This window comes from Onychostruthus taczanowskii, unplaced genomic scaffold, assembly GCF_017590055.1.
Source record: "Onychostruthus taczanowskii isolate IOZ18803 unplaced genomic scaffold, ASM1759005v1 scaffold254, whole genome shotgun sequence".
In the NCBI taxonomy this organism is placed as follows: domain Eukaryota; kingdom Metazoa; phylum Chordata; class Aves; order Passeriformes; family Passeridae; genus Onychostruthus; species Onychostruthus taczanowskii.
The window spans coordinates 156,817-179,774 of NW_024499841.1; the positions used below are offsets into that span (position 1 = coordinate 156,817).

Here is a 22,958-nt window from a genome sequence, read left to right on the forward strand (position 1 = left end):
GGCTTTTGGGATGGCTGGAGGAAACTTCCCTCCCCACCAGGATAATTGTGGATAACTGCTGCCTGCTCCCCTGCTCCAGGGAGGACACAGATAATGCTGGAACACAAAAGGACTCCTGGCACAGGCAATCGATGGAAATCCAAGGAAAAGGTGGAAAAGGTGGAGTTGGGAGCTGCTCCACCAGGAATCAAAGGCAGCAATCGCCCCTCAAGAGTTCTGGGATTCCATATGGAAAATGAGCTTTTTAAGGGACTGGTGGCCCAGTCTTGGACCTGTCATGGGGATAACTGAGCCTGCTCTGCTCCTGGAAGTTGTCTCAGGAATGTCAGGTGCAGGAGAGACCTGAGCTGCAGAGCGTGGGTTATCTCCTCACTCTGTCACTGCAGCCTTATCAAACATCAGGCAACCCAGCACACTCTTGAAACAAAGTATTAAAAATTATAAAGTATTTCCGTGTCTCTTAAGATACTGAAATCACAGAAATCATGAAAACCATGGAAAGGTTTGGGTGGGAGGGGACCTTCAAGATGATCCAATTCCAACCAGCTGCAGGCACCTTCCATGAGATCAGGCAGCTCCAGCCTGGCCTTGGACACTTCCAGGGATCCAGGGGCAGCCACAGCTTCTCTGTGTCACCATGATATCTTTATGAAAATCCTTTGCCAGGATTTTTCTCCTGTTCTAGCTGAGAAGCCTCATTAAAGAAATGTAAACAATAACTATCTGATGATGATTCCCAGGCTGTGGAATGTGGTCTGGAGATGGTTTACCAACAGGTGCATCTTGGACTGGTTCATCATCAAAGATGTTGGACTCTCTGAGAGTCACTAGCTTTTGTTTTTCATTCTTTTCCACTGATGGATCCTTTCTCTCTATTCTTTTTAGTATAGTTTTAATGCAGCATTTAATTAATATAATATCATAATGTAATAAATCAGCCTTCTGAAACATGGAGTTAAGATTCTCATCTCTTCCCGGGACCCTTGAACACAACCAATCTCTGGGAATGCTATTCAAGAGCCACAGCCAGGAACTGCTTCCCAAATCTCTCTTTTCCCTGTGTCCTGTCCCTCCATCCCTTGTCCCAGGTTCCTCTCCAGCTCTCCTGGAGCCCCTTGAGGCTCTGAGCTCTCCCTGGATCCCTCTGTTCCCCAGGTGAGCTCTCCCAGCCGGCTCGGGAGGAGAAGCCAGAGCTGCTGGTGCAGTCCCAGGATCTGCAGGGATGCAGATCCCTGATTTCCCTGCTCTTCCCAAAGCTCTCCTCGGGTCTGTTCCCTCATTAGGAGTCAGCTCCCGCTGCTGCGGTGACTCACGGTGGTGGCAGCTCAATAAGCCCAGCACCCCTCATGACTCACGGGTCAGGTGAGAGGAGCAGCAATTCTCATTTGCATGTGCATTTTACACCTTTCTCCGGCTCTGATTGTCCTCAGCAAAGAGCAAAAGCAGCCGCAATCAACTCAACACTCGGGTCTTGATGGGAGCAGCTCCCGGGCAAAGATGAGCTTCTCCAGGGGGAGAAAAATCCATCCTGCAGCGATTCTTTGGCGATTGTGAAATCTTTAATAATTGCAAACCTGCTCCTAAGGAAGGGAAGCTTATCAGCGAGCCCACAGCCCGGCTTGACAGGCACCCAGAAGGGCCCAGAAATTCTTCAGTGGTGCTCTCAGTGAGAAAAATTAAAAACTTCTCAGTCCTCTCAGCACACAAAAACAAAAATCCCCCCTGGCTCTGCAATTCTTCACCCACTCCTCGGCCAACCTATTTCTCAAGCAAACCCTATTTCTCAAGCAAACCCAAGCACCTCGAGCAAAGATTTCTGTCTGAAGGGTGTAAAAAAGCGTTTATTACCCCAAAAGGGAGGTGCTGCAGAAATATTAAAACCCAGGGAATTCATTGCCTTCCCTGCTCTCAACAGAAAAAGCCTGGAAGTTTCCCTGTTTATCTTTGCAAAACCCACACTTTTGGTCAATGACTTCACACATTTATCTGCAAGAAAAGCAGAATTTCAGGGGATTTCAGGTGAAATCCAAGGGCCAAACTAGCTTGAGGGATCATTTCTTTACCTGTCCCAGTGAGAGACAGGATCCACCACCATGACAGGCTCTGGCTGTGCTGGGAGCTGCACGGAATCACATCCTTTTTATCAGATTAGCTGGCACCATCAGCCTCAGAGGGCTGCTGGAGATGAAGCATCACAAGGAGAAAATTGAAAATTACGTCGGCAGGAGGGTGCCAGATTGATGATCCCTCAGGTCGGGTCAGCACGTCGCTGTCAGCGCCACAGCAGGGCACGGGGTTGGGACAAAAACCAGAAATTACTGGGTAAAAAGGGGGAAAATTGGGGTTTGGAGCAAGCTGGGAGAGTGGAATGTCCCTGTCAGTGGCAGGGATGAACTAAGGTCCCTTCCAACCCAAACCATGCCACGATTCTGTGATTCTCTCGGGGCTGAAGGTCCTTTCCCACATGAAGCAATCTCTGTACAAAATCTGAACTTAAATTAAGATTTGCCCAAGAAATAAAACCTCCAGAATCCCACTAAGATCCCAGGGCTCTGCTGAGTGCAGTGCCCACAGCACACAACAGGGAGAACGCTCTCTGAACTCCTCAGTCAGGAGAATGGTGCCAAAAATCCTCACAGCAGCCCCTGGAGCTGGAGGTTTTCCAACAAAGTTTTGGACCATCCCACAAATCCCCACAGCAGGTTGTGTGGCCACTGCCAGCATCTCCCTTCAGTTTTAGCTGTAATTTAGTGGGGTTTTCCCTTGCTGCCAGTTCTCTGCTCCTCCACACTGCTGTGTTTCCATCCAGGCAGGTTTGTGACCCACCAGAATCCAGGATTGTCCAGGATGCCAGCAGGGAGGAGATTTGGGAGCTGCTGCCATCAGCAAGGCCCTGGCAAACAGCAGCAACCTGGCTGAAGGGCCTTTCCCACATGAAGCAATCTCTGTACAAAATCTGAACTTAAATTAAGATTTGCCCAAGAAATAAAACCTCCAGAATCCCACTAAGATCCCAGGGCTCTGCTGAGTGCAGTGCCCACAGCACACAACGGGGAGAACGCTCTCTGAACTCCTCCCAGCCTCTGCTGGAAGTGCTGAAGGAGCTGAATCCTGGCCACAAAAAGAAATCAATTCAACCCTGGCTGTTCAGCTCAAGTGTCACTGACCATCCCAACCAACGCTGCAGTGACACAGTGCAACAGCCGAGCTCCAGGAGCACAAAAAGCAAAAGCTCTGATTCATCCCCAGCCCCATTTTCTCCACCTCTCCAGCACCTAGGAAATGCAACTCGAGTAACTCCCACAGGACTCCATTTACCAAGCACTTAGAGTGAGTTTTGTGTTAAAAATATAAACCTTTATTTATCTGCTGAGGAACCCACACGCTGCCAGGGCAGGATTTTTGTCACCCTGCTCCATCTGTGCCACTCTGACTCCACTTTGACTTTGGCTTTAAAATTGCTGTGGCAGAAATAGTTCCCTTATTATCTGCAGAGCAAAGGCCAGGCAGCTTGAAAAATTATTTTAGGCCCAGTAAAATCAGCTAAGACACCTGCAGCAAAAAAAAAAAAAATGGACTTCCCACACCGTGAATCACAGCAGTAATTTGAATGGACAACCTGCAAGCACCACCCTCCCTCCCCGAGGAGCTGTGTCCTTCAGAAACTCTTTGCTCAACTTGTTTGCTATTTTATCTCGATAAAACCCACTTGGAAAGAGCAGCAGGGTGCTTTTTTGTTTGGTCTTTGAGCGACGAGAGGTGGGAGGGGAAAAAAAAAAAAAAAAAGGCAAAAAAAAGTAGCTGAAGTGTTTGGTGCCCTCCAGAGGAAAAACCGAATTAAGTCGCAGCTTTGAGGTACAAAGGACTGGTTCTAAAATCGCTTCTGTTGGAGGTGACAGCTCTAAAATCACTTCTGTTGGAGGTGAAAGCCCTAAAATCGCTTCTGTTGGAGGTGACAGCTCTAAAATCACTCCTCTTGGGGTGGAAAATGTCACAAATAAAAACCCCCAACGACACTGCAGCAAACCCAACCCAGCCAAGGGACGCTCGCTCATTTAACAACTCCAAAACACCAAACCTCTTTTTTTTTGTTGTTTTAGTTTTTTTTTTGCCCACCAAGCATTGAAAATTCAGAACCTCCTGCCCCTGGATGGATCAGGCTGAGGTTTCTGAATGAGACAACGAGGATGTGACACCCAAGGAGCTGGTTTGGGGCTGGAAGGGGCCGGGAGCGCTGACGCTCTCCGGGCTGAGTCATTCCTGACGTCCCAGGCAGGAGCAGCTCCCCCTCCCCAGCTGCAGGCAATAAATAAAGAATAAATAAAGAATAAATCCCGTGGCCGTGGCATTCGTCACAAGCCCAAATCAGGGTGATGAGGCGTGACAGAGCTGCCTGGAATGCCAAAAAAAAATCAGGGGAAAAGTTTGGCTTTCCCTGCGCTTCCGGGTGTTGTTTAAAAAACAAAATAAACAAAATATTCCAGACTCCTTCAACTGCAGCAGGAAAGGTGAGGGAGCATCCAGGGAATTCTCCTGATGGAGCAGATCTCACCTCCACCAATCAGCCCTGTTTGGGATAATTGATATTTTATTCCCTGATAATTGATTTATTTCCTCACTGCCAGCTCACCCCGAGTCATCCAGCATCGTTATAAAATCAATTATAAATCAATTATTAAATCACCGTGCCCACATTAATTTGTTGGCGAAGGGTTTGTGTTGCCCATGCTGTTTTAGACATGGAATTACCTGGAAAATTTCATGGATTCATGGCAGGGAATGCTTGGAAATAAATGAAAATATGGGAAAAGCATGGCCAAAATCAGATTTCAGGGGAATGGAGTCAAAATGAGGAAGAGAATTCAAGATAAGCCAAGCTCTTGTTCTTTGATTTGAATAAAACTGAGCTGATTCCAGGAGATTTTGACAGCTGGAGGTCAAAGAAAATTAATATGAATTAATTAAGAAAATAATAGTAAATTAATAATCACAGAGGTGGGAAAGGAATATGGAAGGGTGGGTTTGGGTCATGAAAGGAGGAGGTTTTCTGCCTTGAGGAAAAGGTGAAAAAAAGCAGATTTTGGTGTGGTGTGGCTGCTCCTGCAGCACTGGGGTTATCCAGGAAAGCTGGAAAAAGGAAATTTTGGGTGATGGGATCCCAGAAAAGATGGAAAAGACCTCTGAGAGCATCCAGCCCAACCATCCCTAAGTGCCACATCCACAGGGATCTGGAATCCCTCCAAGGATGGGAAACTTTTTCCAGGCAGGAATTGTTCCCAAAATCCAACCTGAACCTCCCCTGGTCCAACCTGAGGTTGTTCCCTGTCATCATTTTTGGTTAAAACCAGTCACAATGATTCAGTCCCAAACTGCTGTTAAACTTTCCCCAGACAACAGGGAGGAAAGATTTCGGAAATACAAAAAAATTTAGGGAGATATTAGGGAATGAATAAAATTCCAGAGGTATTAACAGCTAAAAAAATGGGGAGAGGCTGTTCCCAGTCCCTGGGAGAAACCCCAACCCCACCTGGAGATTCCAGACAGGAAAAAAAATCCCCTCTGGAGCCTCCTTTTGTCCAGGATGATCCCCTGGTGCCCCAAACCCTTCCCTGGAGGACAGAGGTGTCCCCAAGGCTGGGGCACATCTGGCACATCTGGGCTCTCCCCCATACTCACACACAGATGTTGCCCGTGAAGTTGATGTGGGGGCACCGGTGGGGTTTGCACATCACGGCCACCACGGCGATCTGCCAGGGAAATTGCAGCAATTAGCCCCAAAATTACCAAAATTCAAGAGTTTCTTGCAGGGTTGTGGGGGATGGGGGCTTCTCTGGGGGTGTTTTGGGGATGTTTTGTGCTAAAATAGCAGTGGGTTAAGGCTTGAAGGGAAAAACGAAGCCAGCATGAAATGGGAATGCTTAATGAAGCATATTAAACGTTATTTAATGTTCTCAGGTTTTGCAATAGAAAGAAATAATATTAATTAACAAATTATGTGGGGTCTGATATGGAGAATTGTGTGGTTTCAGTATAAACTGGGGTCTGATATGGAGATTTAGGTGGTTTCAGTATAAATTGGGGTCTGATATGGAGATTTAGGTGGTTTTCAGTATAAATTGGGGTCTGATATGGAGATTTAGGTGATTTTCAGTATAAATTGGGGTCTGATACAAGGAATTAGGTATGAAATGAAGAATTGAGTGGTTTCAGTACAAATTGAGGTCTGATAAGAATGAGGTGGTTTCTGTATAAATAGTGGTCTGATATAAAAAATTTGGTGGTTTCAGGACAAATTGGGGTTTGATGTGAAGAATTAGGTCTGACATAAAACTTTAGGTGGTTTCAGTATAAACTGGGGTCTGATAAGAAAAATCAGGTTGTTTCAGAATAAACTGGGGTCTGTATGAAGAGTTAGGTGGTTTCAGTATAAACTGGGGTCTGATATGGAGATTTAGGTGGTTTCAGTATAAATTGGGGTCTGATATGGAGATTTAGGTGATTTTCAGTATAAATTGGGGTCTGATATGGAGATTTAGGTGGTTTCAGAATAAACTGGGGTCTGATATGGAGAATTGGGTGACTCCAGAATAGACTGAGGTCTGATACAAAGAATTAGGTCTGATACAAAAAATCAGGTGGTTTCAGTATAAACTGGGGTCTGATATGGAGATTTAGAGTGATTTCAGTATAAACTGGGGTCTGATATGGAGATTTAGGTGATTTTCAGTATAAATTGGGGTCTGATATGGAGATTTAGGTGATTTTCAGTATAAATTGGGGTCTGATATGGAGATTTAGGTGATTTTCAGTATAAATTGGGGTCTGATATGGAGATTTAGGTGATTTTCAGTATAAATTGGGGTCTGATATGGAGATTTAGGTGATTTTCAGTATAAATTGGGGTCTGATATGGAGATTTAGGTGATTTTCAGTATAAATTGGGGTCTGATATGGAGATTTAGGTGATTTTCAGTATAAATTGGGGTCTGATATGGAGATTTAGGTGATTTTCAGTATAAATTGGGGTCTGATATGGAGATTTAGGTGATTTTCAGTATAAATTGGGGTCTGATATGGAGATTTAGGTGATTTTCAGTATAAATTGGGGTCTGATATGGAGATTTAGGTGATTTACAGTAAATTGAATTAACTGCTCTGCTAAAAAGATCCAAAGTGACATGGACACAATCCACCTTTGTCCTCAGGGAATCTCAGGATATTTTGGATTGGAAGCACCTTAAATCCCAATCCCAACACCCTCCCCTATCCCAGGGTGCTCCGGCCTTTCCTTGGACACTTCCAGGGATGCAGCAACCACAGGAAAACCCCCAAATTTCTCCCCGTGCAAAAGGCAACGCCGCCACCGCTTTTGGGTGGGGATTAAACCCAAATTTTGGGCTGGGAGCAGGGAGGGTGTGGGGGAAGGAGGGGAAATCCTTTTGCCTCACCCCGCTGGCCGTCCTGATGGGCTTGGCCTTGAGCTTCGGCAGCAGAACCTTCCGGAACTGCGGCGGCACGGCCGCGATGATGTCGACGAGGCGCGGCTGCGCCGACAGCCCGTACCTGGCCGAGGTTTTGGTCTTCAGCCTGCAACCAGAAACACCCAAAATGACCAAAAAACACCCAAAACCTGCCCTCCTTTCCTCGCACAGATGCTGGCAGGATCCCCCAGTTCTGCTCTCCAGGCAGAAGAATTACACACAACCAGCTGCAGGGTGTGTGGAAACACCAAAAATCAACACACAGCCGCCTGTAGCTGGCTGAGGGTTTGGTCTTCAACCAGAAACACCCAAAACGACCAAAAAACACCCAAAACCTGCCCTCCTTTCCTCGCACAGATGCTGGCAGGATCCCCCAGTTCTGCTCTCCAGGCAGAAGAATTACACACAACCAGCTGCAGGGTGTGTGGAAACACCAAAAATCAACACACAGCCGCCTGTAGCTGGCTGAGGGTTTGGTCTTCAACCAGAAACACCCAAAACGACCAAAAAACACCCAAAACCTGCCCTCCTTTCCTCGCACAGATGCTGGCAGGATCCCCCAGTTCTGCTCTCCAGGCAGAAGAATTACACACAACCAGCTGCAGGGTGTGTGGAAACACCAAAAATCAACACACAGCCGCCTGTAGCTGGCTGAGGGTTTGGTCTTCAACCAGAAACACCCAAAACGACCAAAAAACACCCAAAACCTGCCCTCCTTTCCTCGCACAGATGCTGGCAGGATCCCCCAGTTCTGCTCTCCAGGCAGAAGAATTACACACAACCAGCTGCAGGGTGTGTGGAAACACCAAAAATCAACACACAGCCGCCTGTAGCTGGCTGAGGGTTTGGTCTTCAACCAGAAACACCCAAAACGACCAAAAAACACCCAAAACCTGCCCTCCTTTCCTCGCACAGATGCTGGCAGGATCCCCCAGTTCTGCTCTCCAGGCAGAAGAATTACACACAACCAGCTGCAGGGTGTGTGGAAACACCAAAAATCAACACACAGCCGCCTGTAGCTGGCTGAGGGTTTGGTCTTCAACCAGAAACACCCAAAATGACCGAAAAACACCCAAAGCCTGCCCTCCTTTCCATCTCTGCCACACAGGTCCAGGCAGGTTCCTCCAGGCAGAAATACTAAACACAACCTCCTGCAGGGTGTGGAAAAACCAAAAATCAACTCACAGCCGCCTGTAGCTGGCTGAGGGTTTGGTCTTCAACCAGAAACACCCAAAATGACCAAAAACCACCAAAACCTGCCCTCCTTTCCTCCTACAGATCCAGGCAGGCTCCTCCAGTTCTGCTCTCCAGGCAGAAATATTGTACACAACCAGCTGCAGGGTGTGTGGAAACACCAAAAATGAATTCACAGCTGCCTGTGCCTGGCTGAGGGTTTGATATTCAAATCAAAAACACCCAAAATGACCAAAAAACAGCAAAATCAGCAAAACCTGCTCTCCTTTCCATCTGTGCCACAGAGATCCTGGCAGTTCTGCTCTCCAGGCAGAAGAATCAAACACAACGAGCTGCAGGGGGTGTGGGAACACCAAAAATCAACTCAGAGCTGTCCATGGTTTTTATTTTCTGTGTTTTCCCCCTAAATTTGGTTTCAGCCTGATTTTGTGCAGGAAAGGCTCCTGCTGATCCATTTTCAGGGATAATTCTGGATTGATGTTTTATTCCTGGTGGTGATTAATTCATGTGTTTAACCCTACACACCCAGCCTGGAGCTGAGCTCACCTACAAGGCAGTTCCTGGCAGGAATTTCCAGGGAAAAGTTTATAATTATGTCAATAAAGTGGAAAAAGTGGGGAAAATTCAGGTTTTCTTGCTTTACATAAACAAAGGAAGAAGGAATTTTTGTAAGGAACAAATTCAAGTTTTACTACTCCCAATAAATAAAGGAGGAAGAAATTTCTATAAAGAACAAATTCAGGATTTCTTCCTCCACATAAATAAACAAAGAGGAAGAAATTCATGGAAACAATAATTTCAGGTTTTATTACTCCCAATAAATAAAGCAGGAAAAAAAATTCTATAAATACCAAAATTGGGGTTTCTTATTTCACATAAATAAAGAAGGAAAAAGTTTCTGTAAACAAAAATTCAGCTTTTCTTACTCCACTTAAATTAAGAGGAAGAAATCCACGTAAACAATAAAATCAAGTTTTGTTGCTCCACTTAAATAAAGGATGAAGGAATTTCTGTAAACAAAAAAATTCAGGTTTTATTACTCCAAATAAATAAAGGAGGAAGAAATTTCCAGAAACAACAAATTCAGGATTTCTTCCTCCACATAAACAAAGGAGGAAAAAATTCTGCAAATACCAAATGTGGGGTTTCTTACTCACATAAGTAAAGAAGGGAAATGTTTCTGTAAACAACAAATTCAGGTTTTCTTGCTCCACAAATGTGAAGAACAAGCAAGTTTCTGCAAACAAAATTGCTAAAAAAATCTGATTTAATATTATCTCTATATTAATGTCTCCTTCCCCAGGTGGATTTGGGACTAGTGAGGAATGGGGGGGGAAAAAGGCAATGAAAGTTTCCTGGAGTTTTTCAGAAAATCCCACCCACTTGAGACTCAGCCCAGAATTTACCGATCTTGGGGGGTTTATTACCAGAAAACGGTGTGAAAATGAGGCACTCACTTGTTGAGATCCACGTCCTTTCCCTGCTCGTGGGCCTCCAGGAGCTGCTGTATGATGTCAGCGATGGTCATCACCATCAGCTCGGCCTGGCTCGGCTCCCCTGCGCCGGGAACGGGGGAAAAAAAAGCAAAAATCAGAGATTTTCCTGCTCGTCACAGCCCAGCCTGAAATTCCTGGAATGGCTGGGTTGGAGCTGCAAAGAGCACGGAGTGCAACCATTCCCAATCCCAACCCGCGTCCCCAGCGCCACATCCCCGGGGAATTTTAAATCCCTCCGGGATAAAAACTCCACCGCGGCCCTGGGCAGCTGCGCCAGGGCTGGACAGACCTTTAAGGGAGGAAATCTCTGCTGTTATTCAATTTAAGCGTCCCCCGGCCAGCTTGAGGCCGTTTCCCCTCAGCCCGTCCCCGGCTGTCCCTCCTGTCAGGAGCTGTGCACAGCACAACGGCCCCCTCAGCCTCCTTTTCTCCATGCTCAGCCCCTCAGCCGCCCGTGTCCCGGCTCCATTCCCTCTCCCGGACACGCTCCAGCCCCTCAGGTCTCTTTTTAGTCTTTTTTTTACCTTTCCCATTTTTCCTTTTCTGCTTCATCCCGGCGGATCCCGCGGCCTGGAGCGCCGCGCTGCCGTAAAGCAACACCGCTCCGCGCCGCCGCGAAAGCGCCGTAAAGCGTAGTGCAGCAAAAAGGGGTGTCGTGCCGCCGTCAGCCACCAGGGGGCGCTGAAACCGCACGGAGGGGAACCGGGGACCTCCCCCCCCCCCCCCCCCCCCCCCCCAGACGTCTCACTAATTCCAATAAAGCCAGCTAGGGTTTTTTGGGGGAAAATCCCGGGTTTTGGGGGGTTCTGGGGGTCCCCCTAGGTTTGGGGAAGGGGGTTTGGGGTCTCCCTGTCCTCCTGTCCGTGCCGCTCACCCCATGCCGCTCGGTTGGATGGAGTTTGTGGAAAGTTGTGGTGTCCGGTGAAGGCAGTCGCACGGATCAAGGAATCCATCAAGGAATCAATCAAGGAATCATGGAATTAGGGAACCGAGGAATCAGGGTCACAGGATCACTAAATCATAGCGTCAGAGAGTCTCAGAAGAGCAGAATGTGGAACTGTGGAATCACAGGATGATGGAATTTCAGTCACAGTCAGAATCACAAAATCATGGAATCACAGGCTCAGAGAATCCCAGACCTGGAGAGTCATGGAATCATGCAATCACAGAATCTCAGAGCCACAGAATCTCAGTATCACAAAATCATGGAATCACTGGCTCGGAGAGTCGAGTGATGGAACCATGGAATCACAGAATCTCACAGAGTCAGAATCACAAATCACGGAATCACAGTCTCAGAGAATCCCAGGACTGTAGAGCAATGGAATCATGGAATCTCAGAGCCACAGTCAGAATCACAAAACCATGGAATCACAGGCTCAGAGAATCCCAGAACTGCAGAATGATGGAATTATGGAATCACAGAATCTCACAGAGTCAGAATCACAAATCACGGAATCACAGTCTCAGAGAATCCCAGGACTGTAGAGCAATGGAATCATGGAATCTCAGAGCCACAGTCAGAATCACAAAACCATGGAATCACAGGCTCCAGAATCCCAGAACTGTAGAGCGATGGAATACTCTATGGAATCATGGAATCAAAGAATCTCAGAATCACAGAGTCAAAAATCACAAAATCATGGAATCACAGACTCAGAGAGTAGAGTGATGGAATCATGGAATCATGGAATCTCAAGAGTCTCAGAACTGTAGAAAGATGGAATCATGGAGTCTCAGAATCCCAGAATTGCAGGGTGGTGGAATGACAGATTTACAGAGCCTCAGCCTCAATCACAGAATCATGGAATCACAAAGACACGGATTCAGAGACTCCCAGAATCCCAGAATGGCAGACACACAAAATCACAGAACTACAGAACCAGTCACAGAGTCACGGAACCACAGGATCAGAGAACCATGGAATGGCAGACTCACAGAATGACAGAATCATGGAATGACAGACTCACAGAACTACAGAATCACAGAATCACGGAATTACAGAATCATGGAATTACAGATTCACAGAATCACAGAATCACAGACTCATAGAATGACAGAATCATGGAATTACAGTCTCAAAGAATTAGAGAATCATGGAATTACAAAATTAGAGAATCATGGAATCACAGACTTATGGAATCAGAGAATCATGGAATTACAGATTCACAGTATCACAGATTCATGGAATCACAGACTCACAGAAACACGGAATCATGGAATTACAGTCTCACAAAAACCACTACAGAATGAGAGAATCATGGCATTACAGAATCACAGAATGAAGGAATCACAGACTCATAAATCACAAACCCACGGACTCAGGCGATCACAGAATCCCAAATTTGCAGATTCTCAGAGCCCCAGGATGGGTCGGGCTGGACGGGACCCCAGAGGGTCCCTGGTGCCACCTCCCTGTTCCATCCAGCAGGGCCATCCCAGAACACAGGGCACAGGAGTGTGTCCAGACAACTCTGGAATATCCCAGAGAGGAGACTCCACAGCCTCAGGGCTGGGCACTGCCCAGGGCAGGAATTCTTCCTTATTTCCATGTGGAATTGCTGGGATCATTCCCTGCCCGTGGCTCTGGTGCCATTGCTGGGCCGGCAGCAGAGCCTGGCCCTGCTCTGAGCCCTCCCTGCACCCAGGGACACCCAGGGATGAGGTTCCCTCTCATTTATCTCCTCTCCAGGCTGAACAGCCCCATCTCCCTCAGCCTCTCCTGGCAGGGAGAAGCTCCAGGCCCTCCCTCATCTTTACTGGAGTTGCTCCAGGAGCTCCACATCCCTCCTGTCCCAGGACCGGGACACAGCATTCCCAGGATATAAAAACATCCTTGTGGCTGTTCTTACAGCTGGTGATTTAAAAAGGACAATTTCTGAAATTCTCAGTAGTGGGATCATCCTATTTCCCCCTTAAAATCCAGTTTTTCCCCGGGATCTCGTTCCCAAATTCGTACTGGTGCTTCTATCCTCCCTCAGGGGAACCACGAGGGCCTGAGGAGGCTGCGCTCCCTCAGGGCTAGATAGCAACAAAACATGGACTCCAGGAGGGAAAAACCAGTTTAAAAGGGACAATTTCTGAAATTCACAATAATAGCATAGTTCTATTTCCCCGTTAAAATCCAGTTTTCCCCGGGGTTTTGTTCCCAAATTCCCACTGGCGCTGCGATGCGTCCTGAGGGGAACCTCGCGCACCTGAGGAAGCCGCGCCCCTTCAGCGCTAGATGGTAGCAAAACATCGACTCTAGGAGGAAAAAAACTATTAAAAAGGGACAATTTTTGAAATTCTCATTAGTGGGATCATCCTATTTCCCCGTCAAAATCCAGTTTTCCCCCGGGGTCTCGTTCCCAAATTCCCGCTGGTGCTGTGATCAGGGGAACGACGGGGTATGAGGAGGCCGCGCCCCCTCAGTGCTAGATGGTAACAAAACATCGACTCTAGGAGGAAAAAAACTATTAAAAAAGGGAAAATTTATGAAATTCCGAGTAGTAGGATCATCCTAATTCCCCCTTAAAATCCAGTTTTTCCCTGGGGTCTCGTTCCCAAATTCCCGCCGGTGTTGGGATCCGCCCTGAGAGGAACCAGGCGGGCCTGAGGAGGCCGCGCCCCCTCAGCGCTAGATGGTAGCAAAACATCGATTCCAGGAGGGAAAAACCGGCTGGGTTTTCCTGAGAAAAAGAGAAAAATCCCTCCTGGAGACCCGCGGGTTCCCGGGGAGTGCACGGAGGAGGGATCAGAGAAGGGGAACGGGATGTTTGAGGGGGGAGAGGCTGAGGGGGTCCCGGGATGCAAACCTAGCACAGCCGAGGGGGAGGCTGGATATTGGGAAAAGGTTTATTTGGAAAAGGTTTATTGGGAAAAGGTTCTTCCCTAAAGGGTGGGGCACTGAACAGGATCCCCAGAGAATGTTGATGTTCCCAAGGCTCCAGAACAACGCTCCCAGGGAGGGAATTTTGGGGTGTCTGTGCAGGAGTTAGATTTGATGATACTTCCAGCGCAGGATTTTCCGTGATTCCCGAAGTGTCACGATGTCCCACACACAGCAGTTGTGCCCTCTCCTCCTTGGGAGGATGTGGAAGCCTTAGAGCCCTCAGCAGCCTGGGATGATCCCAGATCTGACTCTGCTTAAAGCAGGAGGATGGACCTGGTGTCTCCCGGGGTCTCTTGCATCCCAACTTCTGTAAAATCAGCTCGGGATTCTTCTGTGAATATCCAACAACTTCTAAAACTCACATGATCTTCTGGAGACAGGGATTTCCTCGGTTCCTGTTTGGGGAACTGACAACTGTTTGGTTTTGCTGTTTGCCAGGTCCTTGCTGATGGCAGTAGCTCCCAAATCTCCTTCCTGGTGGCATCCTGGTCAATCCCTGGATTCTGGTGAGTTGCGAACCTACCTGTGAGCAGAGAGGAAATGCTGCCTGGATGAAAAAACACAAAACTCACTCTAAGTGCTTGGTAAATGGAGTCCTGTGGGAGTTACTCGAGTTGCATTTCCTAGGTGCTGGAGAGGTGGAGAAAATGGGGCTGGGGATGAATCAGAGCTTTTGCTTTTTGTGCTCCTGGAGCTCGGCTGTTGCACTGTGTCACTGCAGCGTTGGTTGGGATGGTCAGTGACACTTGAGCTGAACAGCCAGGGTTGAATTGATTTCTTTTTGTGGCCAGGATTCAGCTCCTTCAGCACTTCCAGCAGAGGCTGGGAGGAGTTCAGAGAGCGTTCTCCCTGCTGTGTGCTGTGGGCACTGCACTCAGCAGAGCCCTGGGATCTGAATGGGGTTCTGGAGGTTTTATTTCTTGGGCAAATCTTAATTTAAGTTCAGATTTTGTACAGAGATTGCTTCATGTGGGAAAGGCCCTTCAGCCAGGTTGCTGCTGTTTGCCAGGGCCTTGCTGATGGCAGCAGCTCCCAAATCTCCTCCCTGCTGGCATCCTGGACAATCCTGGATTCTGGTGGGTCACAAACCTGCCTGGATGGAAACACAGCAGTGTGGAGGAGCAGAGAACTGGCAGCAAGGGAAAACCCCACTAAATTACAGCTAAAACTGAAGGGAGATGCTGGCAGTGGCCACACGACCTGCTGTGGGGATTTGTGGGATGATCAGAAACTTTGTTGGAAAACCTCCAGCTGCAGGGGCTGCTGTGAGGATTTTTGGCACCACTGTCATGGCTGGGGCTGCAGGGTCAGCAGGGCTTGCAGGGAGGGAGAAAGGCACAAGGACGGAGCTCTTCCCATCAGGTGGGATGTTTTAAAAGGCAGCCACAGCCTGCTCTGGTGCCTGAGGTTGGCACGAGGGTGTTTGGAAATCAGATCCCAAGGTGGGACACGTTGAAATAGAGTTTAAATCATCCTCCAGCAGGCACAAGGTGGTGGATTTCAAATATTCCCATATCCTTGTGCCTCCCTGAAAACAACTCCTCGCTCAGCCCTGGAGCTGAGCTGTGCTCCCTGCCCCTTATCAGCTTCATCCACTGATTACAGCAACTTTTTATCTTGCATTTATTTCCTCTCCTGGCTGCTCTCCCTTTGCCACAAGGTCTCCACGCTCTTCCAGAACCATCCATTAACCCTTCACCCCCCAAGGCTGCTGCTCTCCTCCTGCTCCCACTTCCCTGGCAGCAGCTCGCCTTCCCTCACCTCCCACCTCTCCACACCAGCCGGGCATTCCCAAAAATCCTCTCATTCCCTGCTGCCCCCATCCACACATTTTTCTTCCCCCAGATTTCTTCTTCTTTAGCTCGGAATCATCAGGAAAACTTCATTTTGGCTCCCAAATTCCAAGCTCTGCCGTTCCTCCGGGGCAGGGAACACCGGGGAAGCGCAGGTGGAGTTTTGGGATGGAGTCAGAGGGAGCCCGGCGCGTTTGGCTTTGTTGCCCACATCTGAGCGGGGCCGTAGCCCAGGGCTGGCATTCTGATCTCTGGAATTCGCTGCCGCTGATTCAGTGGCCCCTGGGCTTTGAGAGGTGCCTGTAATCCCAGGCTGGAGCCCATTCCAGTCGGGCAGGACCTGGAAACGCCGAGCAGGGCAGGGAAATGCTCATCTCCAAACGTCCCAACTCTGCAGTTTGGCAATTTCTTATCTGGGAACTCTGCAGCGGGGCAGGGACCATCTGCAGCTCCAGGCACTCGATGTGGTTTGCCCCAAGCAGCTGATGGAGATTTTTTTTTCCCCTCTCCATTTTAAATTCCAGACCTCAGGAATGATGTAAAATATGTTTGCAGCCAGCATAAGTACATCTGATTTTATTCTGATTAATTTCTGTAGGTCTGCTGCTATTCCAAGGATAATTGACTTGGCTCAACACGCTCCTGGATAGTTCTGTTTATTATTTTACAGCATCATTTTAAAGCTTAAACCTGCTCTGATTTATAACTTTTTTAAAATAAAATACAAAAATAAATTTTTAAAAAATTATAAATCAGAGAAGGTTTAAGCTTTAAAATGTGCAGTGGGCACTTAATATGCAGCAAAGGCTCAGAGCTTGTCCAAGACCCCTCGGATCCTGGGAATTGTAAAATTCCAGGGAATATTGATGGGAAAAGATAAACCACTGACATCATTTCCATGTTAGGAACGTGGATCTGACCCTCAACTGCTGCCTAATGGAAACAAAAATAATCTTGGATTTAGGAAACCAAGGAAGCACCTGTGGAGTGATTGGTTTAATTTGGTTTCCAAAATTCCTGGTTTAGGGAATTTTGGTAGGAAAAAAAGTTAAAAAAAGGCTGGTGAAGAGAGATTTGCAATTCCAGGGAATGATGCTGGTGAATGTTTTGGTTTGTTCCACCTCACTTTAAATCCTCTAAATTTCACTTTCTTCATCAAAATCCACCAGTCTGTTTTCCTGCATAATTAACAAATCTGAAGTTACAGGAGATTATTCCCCTCTGCAAGTTCCTGGCTGATTTTTTTGGGAAGATTTGTCAGGTTTTAGGCCTTCGTGTTGGTTGGGATGAACTCATCCTTCCAAGCACCCAGGAAAACCAGGGAAAAAAAACAAAGTCTGGGAGAGGGAACTGCACTGGGTTGTAAAATCAATTATTTGGGTGCTCTCAGTCCGTGGAATGCCATGGTGTTCCCAAAATCTGCGAAACCCTCAGGTGACACAGATTAATCTGCTCACAGAGCAGAAGTTTCCTCTTAATCCACACTGAGACGTCCTTGAGTTGCACCAGGGGAGGATCAGGTTGGATATTAGGAGCAATTTCTTCATGGAAAGAATGGAATTTTCATTCCACTGAATGGAATCCCCATTCCTGGGAGTGCCTGGAAAACCTGTGGACATGGTTTGAGGAAATGGGCAGGGATTTGGTGATCTAAAAGGACTTCTCCATCCTTAATAGTTCTGTGACTCTCTGATTGGTGGTTGGAATTTCCTCTCAAATGTGATTTTTGTCCATAAATGCTGAGGATTTGTGTGCTTGCCATGATTTTTCCTGATGTGTGGAAAGGTTCAGTTTTGTCCCAGCTCTCTGGGGTAAATTAAAGTCACCGTGCTTTCAATCCCCTTATCCTCAAAAACTGCTCTTTGTTGCATTTTCTGGGAATTTCCCAAACTGCAGAGAAGACCAATGAGAGAGAGAGAGAGCATGGGATTCCCAATTTCTTAAATTCCAGCTCCTTGTGGATCCATGTGCAAATCCAGAGCGTTGGATTTGATTTCCTTCTCACTGTCACAACGGAAAAGATGGAATTGCTTTAACGTGAGAAAGGAATTCTGTCTCCAGGTTTTCCATGGGATGTGCCCCAGGATGTCCAAATGATCCACAGGAAACCTCCCATGAGATCCAGCAGCTCAAGGATGTAAGGAAGCTTCTCATGGTCAAAATTCCAGGTGTACCCAAAAGGAAAAGGGAATGCAGCACCAGCTACAGGAAGACAGGTTCAGATCCCAAAGCCAGCAGGAACTTTCCTGTCGTTTCCCCAGAGCCAGGGGGATGAATTTTTGTTCTGCTTGGATGAAGGATGCTGTGGATCCTCCCTCATTCCGTGTCGGATCCTTGGTTGGATGAAGGAATTTGCCAGGGCTGAGCCTCAAACAGAGGAGGTGCTGCATGAGAGAGAAATGATAAAAATCAGACCAATTCAGAGAATTCAGATTAACTCAGAGAATTCATGTTCTAAATGTATTTAAGTGCTCAGCCAGTCCCTGGGATTTTTGTGGCATTTAATACCTCAAATACATTTCCAAATCTGGATTGAGTGGGAAGATTATTCCTGCTCGTGGTCTCATTATAGGGTAAATAATCATCAATCAAAGCATTTTCCCTTTTTCTGTCCCTTCCTGAAAACTGCAAACACGGCCTGGCAAAGCCCAGCTGGAGCAGGATCCAAAATTGGGATGTTTACTTTGGGAAGAACCTGGCAGAGCTCACAGAGGTCTGGGAGAGGTCACTGAGGGAATTACGAGAGGATTTGTCTCTCTCTGACACAAAAAAAAAAAACCCCAAAACCACAGATTTTCCTTGCAAAACTGCCCCAAATCCAGGTACAACCCCTCAAGGATTATTTACCTCAGCAGTGGTGTGGGTAGATCCTTTCTCTCCTAACCCCTTTCCCTTCCACAGCTTTTCATTTTCCTGGATGCAGCTGGAATGGGATTTGGCACATCCCAGCCTGTCCCAGTATCCTCCATGTCCCATCCCCTGGGACATCACATCCCTGCAGGAATCCCCGTTCTCCCACATCCTCTCTGACATGAAAGAATGGAATTCTCCTCATGGAAAAGTTCAGAGAGACTCAAACACCTTCTCCCCATTCCCAGCTTTATCCAGGCTGCGGGATTCCAAGATCAGGGGCCTTTTTTATGGAAACTTTGTAAGGCTTCAGCACCATGAGGGAATGGGATTTTCCAGACTGATCCTGCTGTTTTTATGGCCAGGATGAGTTTATGGCCAGGATGTGTTTATGTTCTGCTTCCTACTTGTGTTTTCCCTAGGCATCATTCATGGAATAATGGAATTGTTAAGGTTGGGAAAGTTCTCCAAGACCATCAAGTCCATTTATTTCCCCAGCACTGCCATGGCCACCATGGATCCATGTCCCCAAGTGCCATATCCACATGGATTTTAAATCCCTCCAGGGATGGGGACTCCACCCATGCTCTGGGCAGCTGTGCCAGGTATGGACAACCCTTCCAGTGAAGGAATTTTTCCTAATATCAATTTAAATCCAATCCCTAATCCAGCCCAATCCAAGCATTCCAGAGCTTTCCTGATCTCTTTCTTGGATCCTTTCTCTCGTCACAAGGATTTGGGATCGCTGGTTTGCGCTGTGGATCCTCCTTGAGGAGATTAACCCATGGATCTGCTAAAAAAGCAAGGTTTGGCAGATCCAATGGGATCCTGGATCTCCACGTGCTCCATCATCTCTCATCTAGATGGGATCACCAATAATTACTGGATAATCATTTACCAGTAGGATCTCCCATCACTCTACCCCGAAAATCCCAACAGCATTCCATCAAAATCCTCTTTTCCTTTGCTCCCTCCGGGTTCTTCACCATTTTGGCACCAGGGGGTCAAAGATTGAAACCCTCACAGTGACAATCCCCGGGTGAACCACCAGGACTTCCCAAAGACCCCAAAAAGGCTTTCCCAGCAGGCTCCTGACCCCGAGCAGCTTCGGGATGCACCAGGAAGAGCTTCCAAAGCCAAGCCCAGACTGAAATGGCATCAGATTGTTTGGGATCGTGTCACTCTGCCTCCCTGTTTTTGGAAACCCTGTGCTCTGGATTCCCTGGGTTCCCGCCATCCAGAGCACGTCCTTGTCCTCCACCCCCAAGAGCAGCCCCAGGAGAGCTGGAGAGGGACGTGGGACACGGGATGGAGAGGCAGGACGCAGGGAATGGCTTCCCGCTGGGAAAGGGGAGATTTGGGTGGGATTTGGGAAGAAATTCCTGGCTGGGCCAGTGGGGAAGGGCTGGGCTGGAATTCCCAGAGAAGCTGTGGCTGCTCCTGGATCCCTGGAAGCTTGGAGGGGCTTGGAGCACCCTGGGACAGCGGAAGATGGCAGGGGGTGGAACTGGATGGGATTTAAAGTCCCTTCCCACCCAAACCATTCCGTGATTCCCTCATTCAACCCTGATTTGGGTGCTGTCTCCAGAACAGCCTCCCCGAGGACAGGACACCGCACTCACACGGGGTCCTGGTGTCCCCCCTGGTGGCACCTCCAGCCCCTCTGTGCTGCGGTTTCGGCGCTCGGACGGGTCCCGGGCGGATCCCGGCGTTCCAGCGGGAGCCCTGGGCCAGCGCCTTGGCGGGCACGGCCCCGCTCTGGGGAGGTCTGGCCCAGCTGGGACGGACCGGTGGCTTTGGGACAGGCTCGGGATCTGCAGAGAGGGATAACTGGGATGGGGAAGGGGAAAGAGGAAAGGGGAAAAGGGAATGAGGAAAGGGGGAAAGGGGAAGGGGAAAGGGGAAAAGGGAAAGGGAAGAGAAAGAGAAGGGAAGGGGAAAGGGGAAGGAAGGGAAAGGAAAGGGGAAAGGGAAGGGGAAAGGGAAGGGGAAAGAGAAGGGAAGGGAAAGGGGAAGGGGAAGGGGAAAAGGAAAGGGGAAAGGGAAGGGGAAAGGGAAAGGGAAGGGGAAGGGAGAGGGAAAGGGGAAGGGGAAAGGGAAAGGGGAAGGGGAAAGGAAAGGGGAAAGGGAAAGGGGAAGGGGAAAGGAAAGGGGAAAAGGGAAGGGGTAGAGGGAGGAGGGAAGAGAAGAGAAGAGAAGAGAAGAGAAGAGAAGAGAAGAGAAGAGAAGAGAAGAGAAGAGAAGAGAAGAGAGAAATCATCATTCCCAACAGCATCAGAGGGACTGAAAACAGGAATCCACTGTGAAATTCTATACATTCTATAAGTTTTGTTCCCAATTTCTGTTCTATCATTTCTATAGAGTAATATCAATAAATATCTATTCTGTAAATTTTATTCCTAAATGATATCCCTTAATGATATTCCCAAAAAATAAAGCCATAATTTGCTTTATTTGAGCTGCATTGTGGTGCCTTAAGGACAGAAGGACCCAATTAGAAATTGGTGCCAGTAAAGCTAAACCCACATTAATTTTTCTCCACAACAATTAATATGTTAATGCCCAAATTCTCCCCTGTGGATGTCCCCAATCTTGCTCAGTGTTCAAAGACTCAAAAGTGTAAAGGATGAAGTTTATTTTAACTTTTATTTAGTCTAAAAAGTAAGCCAAGGAAAAAAAATCTTAATAACCCAGTTTATTCTTTGAGAAAAATCCTAAAAATTTAAAAAAAAAAATCCCTAGATTCTGGAAAATAACAGCTTGGGGTTTTTTGGGTTTTGTTGGGGGTTTTTTTTGTTTGTTTTTTTTTTTGGTTGGTTGGGTTTTGGTTTGGTTTGGGTTTTTTTTTTTTTTTTTTGTTTTTTTTGGTTTTTTTGGGTTTTTTTGACTGATCCAAGATATTTGGTAAAAATAGAGAACAAACATTATTATGTCGAATAAAGAAAATTCAAAGTAAGGTTTATAAAATAAAATATACATTGCACAGGACCATGTGCTGAGAATCCTGGATTTTCCTGTCAGCTTTCCCCACCTCCTGGAAATGGAATTTTGACTCAGAACATCAATTCCCCATCAAAATTCCATGGAAAAAAATGCACTCCTGCCTTCAAATCCTACAGTCTCATTACCTTAGGACACAGGCAGCGAGGCAGGGATGACTGATCCTCTCAAAAAGAAGTTATTTAAGGACTAAAAATAATTTTAATAAGGCTAAAAATAATTTGGGAGCAGCTGTGAGGGTGGGGCAGTGTCTGGAGCAGACAGAGGCAGAGCCAGCCCCGCGTTGCTGACATTGACCCCCCCCAGTTTCACCTTCCCTATCAAATATCTGGGAATTTCCTGGGAAGGATCATGGGAAGGGTGCTGAGCTCAGGAATCACAGCTCCAGGTCACCCTTGGAGTGTCCTCAAAGCCTTTCCCTGGATAAAGAGGGGGCAGGAATTCCCTGCTCCCCTGCACAGATTGGGGGTTCCAACGTGGCCCCTCATTGGAAACCTAATTAACTCCATTCACTGTAATTTACTCTTTATTCTAATTGGGCCAATTAACTTTAATTTATTTCAAATAAAGAGCGAGCCTGGTCACATTTTCTGCTTTCCATTATTAGTAACACACTCCAAAGCCTCCCAGGTTTTCTCATTCACCACGTGGAAACGTGGAGCCAGTGGATGTGCCCTTAATTAGGTGTTTATTCTTATTTTGGTTGAGCCTCCTGAGCTGGGAGCTCCATCTAATAACCCCTTTTTACATCTTCATTGTTGGCTGGAATATTCTTTGTTCTCACCTGCACTCTGCACTTGGATCATTGATCTGTTTGAGGGTTTCATTTTAATTTGACTCAGTGTTTGCTCGCCTTGGGCATTTATTCTTTCATCCCAGGCTATTCTTCTTCTAAGGATTTGCTGAAAGATTTGCACATTAAGCTTCTTTATTTAGACTTGATTAAATAGGAGCCTTTTCAAAGGCCTTTCATTTCAACCAGGTTTCCCAATGCTACCTTTAATAAGAAATGGAAATTAATTTTGGATTATGCCTAGAGATTTATATTTATATTTTTATTTTTTTTTCTTATGCATCAGCCTGGTTTAACCTCGGTTTTATTGTTTTTAGTGTTCATTTATGGCTGCCCAGCCCTGGCACAGCAGCCCAGGGCTCCAGTGAAGTCCCCTTCTCTGGAGGGATTAAAAATCCATGTGGAAGTGACATTTGGGGACACAGATCAGTGGTGGCAGGGAATGATTGGACTGGATGATCTTAAAGATCTTTTTGA

The 22,958-nt window shown here is 47.2% G+C and overlaps 2 protein-coding genes across 2 annotated transcripts in view; both read right to left on the reverse strand.

Annotated features, from left to right (window-relative positions):
- The window catches only part of ELP3 (elongator acetyltransferase complex subunit 3), an 84,343-nt gene extending 70,931 nt beyond the window's left edge, over positions 1-13,412 (reverse strand). Inside the window, exons 1-5 of the mRNA XM_041407136.1 lie at positions 13,332-13,412; positions 10,696-10,852; positions 10,133-10,232; positions 7,449-7,587; positions 5,679-5,747 (exon numbers count right to left, since the gene is read on the reverse strand). Of these exons, the coding sequence (XP_041263070.1) occupies positions 5,679-5,747; positions 7,449-7,587; positions 10,133-10,232; positions 10,696-10,852; positions 13,332-13,412 (546 nt within the window). The remainder of the gene's footprint in view (positions 1-5,678; positions 5,748-7,448; positions 7,588-10,132; positions 10,233-10,695; positions 10,853-13,331) is intronic.
- A 4,742-nt stretch (positions 13,413-18,154) lies between these two features.
- Positions 18,155-22,958, reverse strand: part of FBXO16 (F-box protein 16) — a 37,983-nt gene continuing 33,179 nt past the window's right edge. The window contains exons 9-10 of the mRNA XM_041407137.1: positions 20,311-20,518; positions 18,155-18,222 (exon numbers count right to left, since the gene is read on the reverse strand). Coding sequence (XP_041263071.1) covers positions 18,155-18,222; positions 20,311-20,518 — 276 coding nt within the window. The remainder of the gene's footprint in view (positions 18,223-20,310; positions 20,519-22,958) is intronic.